Source organism: Puccinia triticina, chromosome 7A, assembly GCF_026914185.1.
Source record: "Puccinia triticina chromosome 7A, complete sequence".
Classification (NCBI taxonomy): Eukaryota; Fungi; Basidiomycota; class Pucciniomycetes; order Pucciniales; family Pucciniaceae; genus Puccinia; species Puccinia triticina.
Window position 1 is genome coordinate 6,717,374 of NC_070564.1, and position 15,042 is coordinate 6,732,415.

The window sequence follows — 15,042 nt, forward strand, 5'->3', positions numbered from 1 at the left end:
ATTGATGTATCAAGATGCATCACTGATAATCCACGAGCACTGAGCAGCGAAACCATGGAAAAATATCCCAAGTCGTGATTCAAATATACCACACTTGTGTGATTGAAGAGTCTAGAGTACTTTTGTATCATGACCATGGCTACTGTTTGTGTCGGAAAGTCCGCCCAATAACACCCAAGTAATGTTTTTACAGGTGTAGTTCAATCATTCAATCTGTATAAATATGTATATTCTAACACACACTGGCCAACACACACACACGAGAACGCCGATAAATGCCTACAAGGAATGAAAGAAGCACCAGAGAAGGGGGGGGGGGGGGGGGGGGGGGGGGGGGGGGGGGGGGGGGCGGAGAGGGGGGAATGAAGAATAGGATGGTGATGTATACACGAAATGCCAGGAGAGTATGAGGAGACCATGTGGAGAGGCGAAAACAAACAAACAAGCAGCAGAGAGAGAGGAGCAAAAGGAAGAAGCGTACAAGAAGCGTAAAAATATATACATGTTACAATTATCATGCAAGTTTGTGTTTTGGAAAAAGTGAAATAGTGGAGAGGAGTGGGGCTTCTTCAGAGAGGGACGGCCTTGGGCGAGGGCGAGGACGGCGCCGGGTCTGTGCCGGTTGGGGCCTCCGCTGGGGTCGGGTGTTGTTCGTGGCCGTCGTCACCCGGGAGAAAGACTTTGCTGGCTAACGGGCTGCCGACTAAACACACGCACATCCACCAGTAAAGTTTCACGCATTCGTTTTCAGAACATGCGGATGTTCGATGGGTGCGGTGGTTTTGAATGCGAGTCATAGGGATAGGGTAAAATGAGGTGGGCGTGTCAGTCTTGTCTGAGCAGACGATCAATCGACACCGCGGGAAGATCAGGAGAAGGAAATGAGAAGGTCGACAGGGGCTGAGCAAAGCCGACGATGGACGTGTCTTCCAACCCAGATCTCTTTTGTTGGTGTGACTTGAAGAAGAGGAGAGAGAGATTGTTGGGCGAGAAGCGCTGACCTTTGGGCAAGAACTGGAGCGATTTCCTGCGGGCCTTCTCAATCGACTGTGCCAGGACATGGTTGCGTTCATCTGGCTGCCCGGCGACTGTCGCATTGGCACCAGTGTTACTGCTACTAGTCGCAGTGACCGGTTTACCTGAAAGATTGATCCATTCATTTTTGTCAAAAATACAGGAAAAATGAGGACGGGACAAGAGGAGAGAAGGCTTACTGATACAAGACCGACTAAGGGCGTTGCGCGCAGCCGAAGGGTCGGGATTGGCAGTAGTAGTAGAAGTTGTTGTTGTAGTAGTTGAAGAAGAAGCGGCGGAGGAAGAGTGGTTGAGTTGGAGGCCAGAGTTGAGCAACGAGAGGGCCTTAGGCTCCATGCTTTTCCTGCGATGGTTGGCGTTTCCAGTGGGCGGGATATGGCCGGAGATGTTCATTGGGCCGGTGCATTGAAGGGCGGGATGGGAGGGGTGGTCGGGGTTGAAGAAGGGCATCGCCTGGGCGGAGGCCATATCAATCGTGTATGGACGCTCCTCCGCTCGACCGACTATCTCCCGACAACGCACTACCCAGCCGATGCCCACTAACGCCGGCTTCGGCCGCGGATGGTGCATGTACTTCTCCAGCGTCGTCGGCTTGCCAGCTTTGAATATTATGTGCGTTAACGGAAACGTCGGTCGTCCTAACACCTATCCCATTCATGTACAACAGCTTGGTTAGTTCTGTTTTCTTGGCTCGCTTGATTCTTGGGCTGAAAATCGCTTACTTTAGCACCTAATCCTTTGAGCATTTCCACGAACACTTTTCCAGCATCGTCGCCTTCAGCAGTGCGAACGTCGACGAAAGCGACGACATCTTTGAGAGGAGTGGGAGCGAGCTGTCTCCTGAGTCTGTCATTTCTCGCGGCGGAGGCGAAGGAAGGATTGGAGCCGGCGGAGACGGACGCGGACAAGCGGTCTTTCGACGACGAGGCGGCTGCCGAAGATCCGTTGGTTCCCTGACCCGGAGAGCTGATGTCCGGTCTGACGCTGGGAAGGATATTGCTGGCTCGGCGTTGTGCTGGAGGGCCGGCTTTGGGCTGGCCTCGGACGGGCGGGTTGTGGGCTCGAGAGACAGATCTCGAGAGGTTGTCTTCGGCGTAATTGAGAGGGACGGAGGAGGACCGACGTCTGCTCCGTGAGCTGACCCCAGTGGTGCTGGGACGACCGGCGTGGATCTCCTCCGGCTCGTCTTTTAACGGGACTTCGTAGTCCTTGTATCGCGACCGATTGTCCACTTGGTCCGACGAGCTCCTACTCCCTCCTGGCGCGGTCTCTGATCGACCCATCCTGGTCAACATGTTCTGCAGCTTTAGGAGTCGATCTTGTGTGTCTAGCGAAATGTTACCCGAGAACTGGGGCTGGCTAGGTTCACCAGAACTGGTCATGGACGAGTCTGTCGTGTATGACTGATGGGTAGCGATGCTAGTAGTCGAGGTATCAACCGACCCATCGTCGTCCTCAGGTGCATTTTCGTTTATGTTTTGACTCTCAGGTTCCAGTTCTTCGGTTCGTTCCGCATGACTCTGATGTCCAGCAGCCTTCGAAAGTTCTCGGTGCATTCCACGCGAATGCATCCCGCTGGCCCCCGTAGAGCATGCGTCCAGACCTACCGGGGCTCGTGAGAAGATTCCATCGGCCTTAGCTTTCATCCCACCACCTAAGAACATCCTCGATGGTCCACCGAAACCTCTTGGACGATTGAGGGACGAGGCGCTGAGCGCATCCCGCACTGGCTTCTTTTCTGGCGAGTTTTCAATGATGGCATCCAGGCTGGGGATGACGTTGAAGGTCAATGGCTGACTCGTACCCATACTGGGCTTCAACGCCTTTCTTGGTAGCATCGATGGTCGTTTGGCAGCCTGTTCAATCAATAACCCGCTCGTAGAAAGTTGATGGGTGATAGTTTGTGGTAGAGCTGATGGCTGGGGGCACATGATAGGTATCGAAGTAGGTAGGGTGGGGTGCTTGATCGGACTGGTCCGTGTTGGTATGAACTTGGGAGATGGCTTAGGGGTCGTAGATTCTGTTTCAACCATTGGTTCTGGGGTTGCAGCACGAATAGATGACGATGTCACATTCTTAGACACGGCTTTCAGTAATAGTTCATGAGCATGCACTGGCGGTTCCATCGAGTCGCTTGAGGGTTGCGGAAGTAGAGGTTCGACATCCGACGTTGTGCTAGGTTGAGCCGGTAAGGCAGGAGGAATGTCCGGCGAGCCGAGAAGCCGAGAGGTTTCGGTCTGGGGGATTGAAGACTGGTCGAGAGGAGGCGCGTGGGAACAGACTTTTGGTGATTGAGAATCAGAATCTTCATATTTATCGTTGCTTTCTTTGCTATCGCAGACAGCCGCTAGCGGCAGAGATGCGTCTTTCGAAGAGAACTGTGTAAGATCTGAAGACGTGTCAGTTTGGGCAGCTTCACGATCCCCTTGATGCGAATCGGGATCGGGCTGAGAGGATTGCTTGTCGGGTTTCTTGGGACTGAGAAAGTCGATCGCATCGGCACTGATCTCTTCAGTCTGACTGGTTGATGGATCGAGAGAGGATGGCTGATGAATTGAAGGAGAAAGTGTGGGTGGAAGAGGTTCGGTTAAGTTAACGTCGGATGGGTGTTTAACAAGCGTGAGTAAATGAGAAGGAGCCGGAGGGGTGGGCTCTACAGGAAGAAGTGGGGAGGATTCCTGAGGGGTGGGTTCATGTTCGTCATTAAGCGTAGGGACGGGCTGGTCGAGTGTAGATGTGGTCGTAGTGAGTGCTTGAGTGGGAAGAACTGCTTCTTTGCTTGGTATGGTTACTGTCATCGCTGATGGATCACTGATAAGCTGAGATTCGTGATGATGCGTTGAAGATGGTTGGGGCTTAGACTTTTCAGGCTCAGCAGTAGGCTTTCCGATATGCGCCGAGGTTCCGGGAAGCTGGGATTCGCGTGTGGTTAAGGATGACCCGGGGTGAGCTTTCTTGAGTTTTTTTGCTTGAGGTTGAGCACCGGCAAGTAGCTTATTTGAGGCCAAAGCCCGATGTTTGTTCTTGGCTACTTCGGACTCTGAAGTGATCCGTGTGCTCTTGAGGAATGAGGGCTGGGAGGGTTTGAAGACCGGTCGGGTGGCGGGTTTGATGAGCTTCTTGGAACGCGGATTGTGGTCAAGAAATGAGAAGATATCGTTGGAACTGTTGTCGACATCTTCGAATAACCGTTTCCTGGGACGATCAGTGTTGTTCACTTTCGGCGGGGGTATCCGGCGTGGTAGATGGGAATGAGAGGGTGGATTAGTTGGCGGTAAGGTTGATGTGCTGGAACATGATGCTTTCGGGGGATCACAAGAGAGAGGTTCCGTGGCGGAAACTGTAGGGAAACGCGATTGAATCAACATTGGTTGGATGCTTTGGAGATCGGATGCGCGTTTAAAAAAAAAAAGTAGAAGAAGAAGAAGGATAGCTCTCAACCTACCAGGCAGCTTTGTATTAGCCTTTGAGCTTGAGATGCCAGGATGAGTAGGAATGATGACGATAGGTTCTGGGGCGGCTTGAGAAGTGTTGAGGGTGGCTTGAGAGGGTGGACTGGGGATGGTCACTGCAGGTGTTGGGGCGGTTTGAGAGCTCGTGGAGGCAGATAGAGGAGATAGGCGAGGGATGACCACTGTAGGCTTGGGTGAAGCTTGAAGGGTGGCGGAAGTAGTTTGAGGGGGTAGATCAGGATTCGGTTGGTTTTCGAGAGGTTGATTGGCTGTCTTGTTGGCTCGATCGCTCTCGGGTGTGGATTCGATCGGCGCGGCAGATGGATTGCTGGATGACTGGGTTTCCGGTTTTGGTTTGTGGCTAGTTTTCTGGCGGGTGGCTGGTCTTCGATCTGAGGCTGTTAGTTGCTGTTTCTGATTCGTCTGAGTTTGCTCGTTGGCCGGCCGAGTGACTCTGGCCGGCTTGGTGTGTCGATTCGCCCGAGGTTTTGGTTTCGCTGGCTGCTTGGGCGGGACGTGGCCACCGAAGGCGATCGTTGGAGGTTTGGAGGAGCTGGCAGCCGAGGACATGGAGCGTGTCTTGATCATCCTGATTGGTCGGCTGGGGATGCTGCTGCTGCTGCCACTGCCCCCAGGTTCAGTGGCTTGGGATGGTTGCTGCTGGGCGTCGGCCTGCTCCCCCTGTTGCGAGACGAGGAAGGTGGATCGGGTGCGCGTCAGTCGACTCATCGTTGGCCGGTGGCTGTTGGCGGGTGTGTCTGGATTGGAGGAGTGGGTGTCCTTTGCTCGGGCACTGCATACAATTTAAAGTTCAACGCCCACTATGTACACATCACATCACATCACATAACAGACTGTACATTGCATTATGTAAGCGAACCGGAAAGCGCTCACCAAAAAAAAAAAAATGGCAGCAAGCCACCAATAATCAAATGTACAAACTGTCCTGATCGATCCAAGGGCCCACCTGTTCGGCTTATCTCAATTGGTAAACTAGCCTATGTAGCATAAGCAAGAGGGGAAGACTATTCTCATGGAAACTCTAATGAGACTGACTTGTACAACATACCGATTCTTTTAGGATTTTGAGTGTAATAATGAAACAAATAACCAGAATATCAAGATGAAGAAAGAGAGGCAAGAGGAACAAAGGAAAGAAAGAATACAGGATGATAAGAAAGAATCAAGAAATATGTTTTCAAAACAACGGCATAATACTCCGTGTATGTATTCATCATGAGGAATGTATATTAAAATCCTAAGAACTTTATAAAAGTGCACGATCTTACTAATGACAACAACCAAACCAATAGGGGGGTTCACATAAGGCTGATTTCAAAATCAGCCACCAAAACCAGCAGATGCAGCTTTTGAAAATCCTGCAAAAGCAAAAAGGTTTGGCTGGGCAGCTCCCCTTTGGAAGCAATCTGCCATGCATAAACCTTACTCACAGGTGCATCAGCAGACAAAATCAGCGTTGCTTTTTTTGCAACGTGAACCCCCTAATCTATATAGTATAATCAAGTTAAATAAAAACAATAATAGTTACTGGCTCAGTTGTTACACATAACACCATCCTGGCCCATCCCAGCAATACAAGCAGTATTGTATTGTATTGTATTGTATTGTATTGTATTGTATTGTATTGTATTGTATTGTATTGTATTGTATTGTATTGTATTGTATTGTATTGTATTGTATTGTATTGTATTGTATTCTGAGCCAGGTAAGCTCTTTCCTCTATTCTCTTCCTCCTCTCAAAGACAACTAAGGCCCCGTTTGGCTGCCGCAATAGGGGGGTTCACAATTGAAATTTACAAAACTTTAGGACACATTTTAAGGTGGTTATGAACATTTTTTTAAAAAATTGATAAATTGCACTGATTCATTAGTATCACCTGCTGCTGTGCATTTCCCCAAAATTTCAAAATGTTGTTCATAAAGGCCTTAAATTTGGCTCCAAAGTTTAGTAACATTCAATTGTGAACCCCCCTAATATATGTCATAAATGGTTGAATTTATGACGCCGCGACCCAAAGTTTGCCCCCTGTTGCCACCAAAACTTTGAAACCCCCAGGGGTTGGGCGTCATAAATTTGACCATTTATGACGTATAACGCAGCAGCCAAATGGTAACGCAGCAGCCAAACGGGGCCTGAAACTCTTCTCTCTGAGCCAGTGCAATCCAAGCCCCTCTTTGGTTGGTCCTAGAAACTGTCTCCACAACCTTTGAGCTCTTTTCCTTGTTCCTCTTGTCTTGTTCACTAGTGAAGGGGATTCCTGCCCCTTACAATTGCATTGTATTGCATTGGGGGGGACAAAACATTACAAAGTTGGGTCATTTTGTATTCACAGAGAAATCCAATACAATGTATATGCATATACAAAACACATAGGTGGTATCAAATATCTCCAAATCCACCATTATGTGATTGACTGGTTTGAAAAAACCCACCATTTTTAACATTTGTTGGTTCTTCACTTAACCCATTTTGGAATCCACTGGCACTGCAAGAAAAAGTCAAGTAACTGCAAGCAGTTGACATGCAAGAACTCCAAGCAAGCTTGTGGTATTACACAAGCCTTTGTGAAGGATTAATTTTCACAAAGCTTTGATGCAGTTGCTGTGAATCATGCACAGCAGCTTTGCAGAAAAAGCTAATTTGTATTTGGGTGGAGCTAGAACAGCCGTTCCACAGCAGTAACCCACATGACAACCACTGGTTTTTCTTGTATAGTGGGTGCATTGATATTTTTGGTGTGCCATTTCTTTGTTATTGAGTGCCAAGATGGCCTTTTGGGGCTCCATTTTTTGGCTCATATCTTGGGGGGCTGATGAGAAAGAGCAAACAAAAATAACTCTTACACAACAACTGGAAGTAAAGATAAAAATTAATAAAATTTTCAGAAAATTGCCAATCACTTGGGGAGTTTTTCAAAAAATATGGGAGTAAGGAGGGGGGGTGCAGTGTGGTAAGCCAATCCTGAATATGGCACCAAAATCAAAGGCTTTTCCCCTCACTATCAACCACTCTGGACTACTCAAGGCCATGACAACTCATAACCAAGGACAGGCCCCCATTCTCTCTTTCCCCTTTTTTTCTCCACCTTCTGGATACCCACCTACACCAACTCAATATTTCTCAAGCTCCCAGCTAGGCACAAGTGGGAGAAAGGCACCCATCAGACAGAGCCAGACTATTAGGAAAGACCCTGGATATTCATCATCTTTTCCTCCCTTCCCAATCCAGCATAAAAACCCCATCTTGGCATTAGCCAAACATGTAATAACCATGGAGATCCCATCTTGGTTACCCCTTGTACATTTTTGTTTCAGCCCTTCCCTTTTCAGCCTCTGATGTGATATGTAATCTCCTTCTTCTGATGTTTCATTGTCTCTCCACATTCCAGCCTCTTTCCAGAACACTTCCATCCCCATAGCATTTTCAGCCTCAGCCCCTTGATTGAGAATTTTCACTGTTTCATATTTTCTTCCAACCACAACTCAGCCCCATAATATTTTGTATATAGTCTGTCCTTTTTGGCCCTAACTTTTGTTCCCCATCAGATCTTGCCCCATAAATTCAGATAACTGGTCACCCTTCATTAGCCTAGTTTATGCCAGTAAATCAGACTGGACAAGCTAGATATTCAGTATACAAATATGAGATGAGATGAGTAGACAAGTAAATACCTTTTAAGAACCTCAAGAATCTTCACAGCCACACCTTTCCTTAAGAGTCCATACTCTTATATTCTTTTTCTTGTTCCCCTGAGAGGCAGCCCTTCAAGCACCAAGTCCCTCTCAAGCTCTATTCTTCCCTCAGAGTAGTTCCACAGTGGGGGGAGCTGGGAGGGATGAATACCAAGAAAACGGTTTTTTTTCTCCTCTGAGCTGTTGACCAAAATTTTCATGGCTTGATAATCACACATACTATCATCAGCTGGGACTCAATTTTGAGTGGTATTGTTCACAGATTCATTGCATGGTTTCTGAGGGGTTCTGATAGGTTGGGTTGTTGGTGGTGTAGTGTTTGATGGAGGATGAAGATGTTCTGGTGGAAGGGTGATATGCATCAAACTTGAATAAGCCCCTCTCTTGCCTGAGGCTTTTCCACAGGGACTTATGGCTTGTCAGGAATCTTGGCATGAGAGGAATTTGGGTTTTGGTGGTGTTGTTCTTTGAACCACCAGAACTCAACTCTGGTAATACCAAAGTTTCTGAGTTTCTGGGGGATGGATTGGTACCCCCACATCATCCCTTCCTTCTGACATAATGTCAGATCCCCTTTCCTCCATCTTCATCTCTTGTTTATTTTTTGAAAAGTCTCATTTTTGAAGAAATGGACCAGATCACACAGAAAAGGTCCGAGAATGCTCAGACAAAGTGCTGCATTTTTATTGAATTATTATTCTCTCAATAAAATGTTTAAAAACTCTGTGTCAAGAAAAAGAGAATCTGAAAAATGTGTAAAGTATGAGAAAAAGAATGTGATGTATAAAAATTTGGTCTTGTGAATGATGGTTGAGAATTAAATGAGATATGGCGGATATAACAAAACAAGGACTGCAGTTCTCTCACACAAGAATTCCTGATAAGTCATAAGTCCCTCCAGCAAAGCCTCAGGCAGGGACTCAGTTAAGTTTGGATATGCATCACAGGTGAACCTGGGATGTCACTCACTTTTGTCAGATTACAGTGCCCAGGGCAAGAGGCACAAAGTGCCCCAGGGGAGAAACAGGCTTTGATGCAATGCAACACAAGCCACTGTTTCATCCCTCCTAGACCCAAGACGACATTTGCTGACCCAAGTCACATCATCACCTTTACAACAGGTGAGATGGTTCACCAAACCCCAAGGGCGCAAGGTGAAACCAAGAATAGTTACAACATCATGGCAGCCACAAGTTCTAACCAAAGGACTTTGATTATTTAAGAGAGCTCTCCAACCATCAAGATGAGGAAATTAGACTAATCAGAACACAACCCTCACAGCTCTTTGTCAAATAGAATAACCCATCATCCCAACAGTCTAGTCTCCCGCATTAGTCAGCCAACCAGCAAGTGAGTTCCCTTTTGGCTGAACAAGCAACAAGAAGACTGATGACTGATTGCGGCATGATCTTAAATCCAGCCCTATCAGGAAAAAAGAAGCCGTTTGTAGAACTTCAACTGTTGCTACCAGCACACAGAACAATAGAGGTAATGAGACTTCCAAGTCCGCATCAACAATCAGAGCAGACATGCTGACATCTGCAAGTTAGAGAGAAAGAGACCTACTCCCACTCTCCAGATTCCCCATTTTGTTCTTGCCAATCTCAATCCATTTCCTCCTTCTCCACCTCTCTCAGACCTTGTTTCTCCTTATTGATCCTCAATCTTGACCAAAGTTCCTCATGTTTTGAAGATCATGATTTTTGACCTCTTTGTAAACTCATACCCTGATGGTTTCTCAGAAAATATTTTTATATTCATTTTCAAAGCAGGCACCAAGAATCTGCCAGGTTTTCTCAAATTGTTTCTATTATAATGGCTAAAACTTATGATGGAGTGGAGTGAGACTCTGAGAGGTCCGAAGTTGATATGTTACTATGGTTACAATTTGGCTTGCATTGGCTGAGGGGCCAACTTTTGCAAAAACGTGTAACATGTGCAGGATTGTGTGACACATTGTGTCACGCAAACGTACACGCGTATGTTTGTGTGACACATTGTTCCTCACACAACCATATCATGCCACACGGAGTGCCCCTGAAATAACAGGGGCTTTGGAGAATCCTTTACAAATTTTATCTGATTTTCATCCATCTGTACAAAAACCCTTTGAGGAGATTATCTGAACTCATTCACAAACCCCGTGTAACCTGAGGCTCCCCTGGACTTGTCCCAGAAATCAAACTCCCTTGGGAAAAACTTCAGCAGCTGATGAATATGTCACATAAATTTACAAATGTGTGCTAGTGTGTCAAATTTTTTATCACTGTACCAAGGGCTTAGATGAAACCTTCACAAATTGTATATAATTTTCAGCAATATGTACAAAAATAATTTTAGGGAGATTTTATAAAGTCATACCCAAGTCCTGGTTAAACCAAGGTTTGTCCCCTTGTACCTGTCCCCCAACTTGAACTATGTTGCAAAAACTTCAGCAACTGAAGAATCTGTCACAAAAATGTACATTTGCATGTTTTTGTGACACACTAACAGATATTAAGCTTTTTGAAATTTATGATAAACACATGATAAATTGAAATATATCATTCCCATGGAAACTCCCTTGTTTCTGCCAAGTATTTGATATTGCTTTGCAAGACAGTTTCAAATGTGTTATAAAATAGTTCCAATAAAACATAGAGTCAAGTTAAAGTTGGTTTTGAGTTGACTCCAACCCCTTTCCAACATGCCTTAAGTTCAATTGAGCATCATCTCACCATAAATTCATCATGACTTCAGCATGTTTTGAGGGTAATGTTCCAGGATATACCTACCAGGGTTCTTAAACAATATTGTGCAATGGCACTTGCACGCAAGTGCCAAGCAAGCTCCCATGGTGTGACATACAGCAATATTATCTTAGTTGTCCAATTTCTTACAACTTTTACCCCACACCAAAAATTTTGTACACTACAAGAAAAACTCTAGAAACTGCCAGCAGTTGAGATGAGAGGATGAATTTATTTCACAAATAATGTAGAGCTAGTCAGTAGTAGAATGTTTTGTATCTGCTTAATTAAGAGAAAAAGAAAAAGGAAACAAACATATTCAGATGTAAATACTATCCATATGGCTTTAAGGAAATAATTCAATCAATTCTTCATTTTTGTCATTGTGTTTTTGTTTATGTAGGCATCAGAGAGGAAGAATGAAGCCCTGAAAACCATAATAGAAATGAGAAGATGCTTGGTAGGGCGCTTCAGACGGAAAGCACACTTTTTTAAAAAAAATATGCTGCTCTCACACGTGGCACAACTCATGAGGTTGGGTTCTGATTGAGGAGCTTGGTGAAGTTTACCCTGAGGAGCTTTTAGAAGGGAGATGACTGATTTGAGAAGCTCTGGCTGGCTGTTGGTCTCTTGTCATTTTAGATTCATGGGCACCAGTTTCGGACGACGCCCTGTGTTGGCAGATGTCTTGCCAGCGTCCCCATTTTCCAGTTTTCTTTCTCAAATCGGTCTGTCTACATAGCCTCTCAGGCCCATCGTGTGCTATCGATTGAGCACAGATTGGGTACAGTCGAGGCTCTCTTCCGGGTAATTCTTGCTGGTGTCAATTCCTGAGGTCCACCTCACGCGTTTTATATTCATCTCCGGTGGCCTCCATCATGCTATCTCTGTCACAATCATGTCGGGCTCAAATCTTACAAGGATTACTCAGATTATTCGTCAACCATGTCCCAATACTCGTCCATGTCCAAATCAGAAACCACCGGACTAGTTTGCCCGGTCGACAAAGTCATTGTCTGGGTCGCATTTTCTTCTGATGTTAATGGCTCGCTTGGGGCGACGATCAGGCGCGGTAGGAAGATTGTGTGTAGAGGGGGCTTCTTGCTTCTCGTCGTCGTTCGCGGGGGAGGCTTGCCATAATATCTGCATCATAAAACACATGCACACACAGAGAGAGATCGGGGAGCTCATCAGCAAATCTCTTCACATCCACTTAGTGGAAAGTGTGTGAGAGATCTCTTTTACAGGGCTGCTATTCGTCGTTGCTCGGATTGTGATTGAGGTAGACGGATCGGACCAGATGACTGGCTCTTATCATCAAAGAAATGAAACTTGAAAGAAATGTTAATGTACACAAGAGAAATCAGTGTCTGATAGCAAAGTAGCCTATTGATCATCCAAACGTCGCGAGAAATTAAAACAAACTTACCTTGAATTCATTCATGGCGGCTTGGAAGGCATCAACAAGCGCGCTCTCAGCAAATATTTCCTCGCGACTGACGTGAAATGTGTCCTCAACTTGAGAGGGTAATTTGATCTGCTCTTCGAGGATAGTCGGGAACTCTTCGAACCGGATCCGTTTAGCTTTCGGCGTAGACAGAGGGATATCTAGTAGGAGGGCTGGCTCGGAAGAGTGGTCGAGTAATTTGATCGCTGCCGCCTTGGCCGTCGCCAGTTCATCATCAGCTCTGCTGCTTTCCGAGGAGGCTGCCGTGAATATCGACGATGAACGGGCTTTGCGTCGCTTCTGTTTCCTGTTCGGCTTCTTCGGCGAGGATGTCGATGTGCTGATGGACACGTGTGGGGCCATTCCGGTGGCTCATTAACGCTCTCATATTTTCAAGTTTTAGCAACGTCCTGTCGCGGATGGCGGGGTATCCGAATATGTCCGGGGAGTACTTCCACGGGGACATCACTCGGAATCGGCGCTGGAACCCGTACCCGGGCCCAGCGGGTATACCCGGCCCCGTCCCGACGGGCTGCAAAGCCCGCGGGGACTGCGGACTTCACAAGAATGTCACAACCCATGTCCCGCTTTCCCTCCGCCCTATACACAGTCGTCCCTCTCCTTACCTCACGCGGCAGAGAAATTACTCACCCACCAACAAAGGCTTTTCTGGACTGATCAAGCCAACACCATCAGCTGGTTGTACCCGCGTCAAGCATCATTCAGGATCAGCTTGCCGCCCAGGTTAGCTAAACAATTGGTTGGGCTTCTTTATTTATTTATTTATAAAGTCACCTGGATGGGCCTCTTTTGCTGTAAGAAAGAGGCTTATACACAGTTCAAATTTCACAAAAAAAAGTAAAACAAAAGAACATGTCAAGAAAAAAAGCCACCAAACTTGACAAGAATACTGCAGGGCACATGTTTTGCTGTCCATATACAACAAACGGCAAGGCCTGGTACAATGTGATCTGGGACAGTTGTTAGTGGTGGGACTACCGCTTGACCAAGGGCTGTGGTTGAGTCCCAATAATCTGAGCTTTTTTATGGGTAAGCTCAATGACCAGCCTAGAGAATCTGCCGTTGGACCCGCAGCAGGTACCTCCGGCACCCGCCCCGCACCCGCGCGCGGGTGCCGGGTGCGGGTACGGGTGCCTGGTTTTTGGGTAAACGGGTGCGGCACCCGGGTACCTGTGAGATTATAGCCCCAGACCCGCAGCAACCTCCGCGGAAGCTAGCGCGGTTAGACCAGACCCCCACGCAGCAAACCTTCAGAGAGCTCGCGTGGATAGACCCAAACCAAGCCCCAGCTGCACAAAAGGTAAGCCCCTCTAGCAGTCTAGCCAAAACCCTAAACCCAAGCTATAGCTGACGGGAGCTGCACGGTCCCTTGTAGACACGGCACTCGCGACAGCAACCGCAAAGGAAAAAGGTAAAACAGACCACGCCCCCGGGTACGTAGCCGAGCAGAGATAAAGTTGATACGCACTACACGCTGACCAACTTTATACTCAACAGAACCCTTGCTCACCGTATTCGGGATAAGGCGCAAGAATTGCTTTTAGCCAGAATCACAGACAGCACCAACCAAGGTGAGCAGATCCCAGCCTCATGATCTAGCAAACAGAATAAAAGCTAAAGCAAAATAAATTGCAATTACCACCACAGCTCCAGAAACCGCTCATCCGTATAGACAGGACAAGATCAAGTTATTCATATAACTGATCCCTGCAACGGTGAGTCAAAAGAACCAGAACAAGAAATACAAACAGCAACCAAAGACAGACTTAACTAATGCGCACTTAATTGCACTAGACTCGCCAGACTCATTTTACTCCAGCGAAGTGCAAGCGCAAGCAACCAGGAGGCTTTACCTGACTCAGCTTAATCCCGTGCTGCTTTCAGGTAATTCTTCCCTTCTCACAAACTTCTCTCTCTTCATTTAAATCACGTTGTAAATAGAAGAGAGATTAAAAGACAGAAATATATCTTTCAGTTGCTCCAAAATTTTCAGTACCTGCCCAGGTACCGCCCCAGCTCCCCCGGATGTGGTGGAGTTTGGGTCGTCCAGACAAAGAGGCTACAGCATAGCCTCGTCGTCCGGGAGGAATCCCTTCCGGGGGACGAGGCTGTTGTAGCCTCGTCGTCCGGGAGGAATCCCTTCCGGGAGACGAGGCTGTTGTAGCCTCGTCGTCCGGGAGGAATCCCTTGCGGGAGACAAGGCTGTTGTAGCCGTCGTCCGGGAGACAAGGCTGTTGTAGCGTCGTCGTCCGGGAGGGATCCCTTCAGTGAGACGAGGCTGTTGCAGCCTCGTCGTCCGGATCCCTCGCGGAGGACAAGGCTACAACAGCCTCGTCTCCCGGAAGGGATCCCTTGCGGACGAGGAGGCTGTATCTCGTTGTCCGCAAGGGATCACTTGCGGACGACGAGTTGTAGTCTCGTCGTCCGCAAGTGAACCCTTGCAGACGACAAGATACAGCCTCGTCGTCCTCAAGGGATCACTTGCGAGCGACGAGGCTGTTGTAGCCTCGTCGTTCGCGGATCCCTTGCGGACGACAAGACTACAACAGCCTCGTCTCCCGGAAGGGATCCTTTCCGGCGGCACCCGCCGGCAGGTGCCGGGTACGGGTGCGGGTGCCTGTTTTTCAGGTAAAACAGGTGCGGC

General features: G+C 47.5%; 2 protein-coding genes across 2 annotated transcripts; both read right to left on the reverse strand.

Moving 5' to 3' along the window:
* Window positions 1-569: 569 nt before the first annotated feature.
* PtA15_7A750 (uncharacterized protein) lies at window positions 570-5,075 on the reverse strand (the record flags this gene model as incomplete). Its single annotated transcript, XM_053171390.1, has 5 exons — window positions 570-703; window positions 1,002-1,139; window positions 1,215-1,680; window positions 1,758-4,375; window positions 4,481-5,075. The coding sequence occupies 5 exons, from the start codon at window positions 5,073-5,075 to the stop codon at window positions 570-572; spliced, it is 3,951 nt and encodes a 1,316-aa protein (XP_053022576.1).
* A 6,787-nt stretch (window positions 5,076-11,862) lies between these two features.
* PtA15_7A751 (uncharacterized protein) lies at window positions 11,863-12,740 on the reverse strand (the record flags this gene model as incomplete). Its single annotated transcript, XM_053171391.1, has 3 exons — window positions 11,863-12,073; window positions 12,176-12,261; window positions 12,360-12,740. 3 exons carry the CDS (start codon window positions 12,738-12,740, stop codon window positions 11,863-11,865), a joined length of 678 nt encoding a protein of 225 aa, XP_053022577.1.
* Between the last annotated feature and the right edge of the window lie 2,302 nt (window positions 12,741-15,042).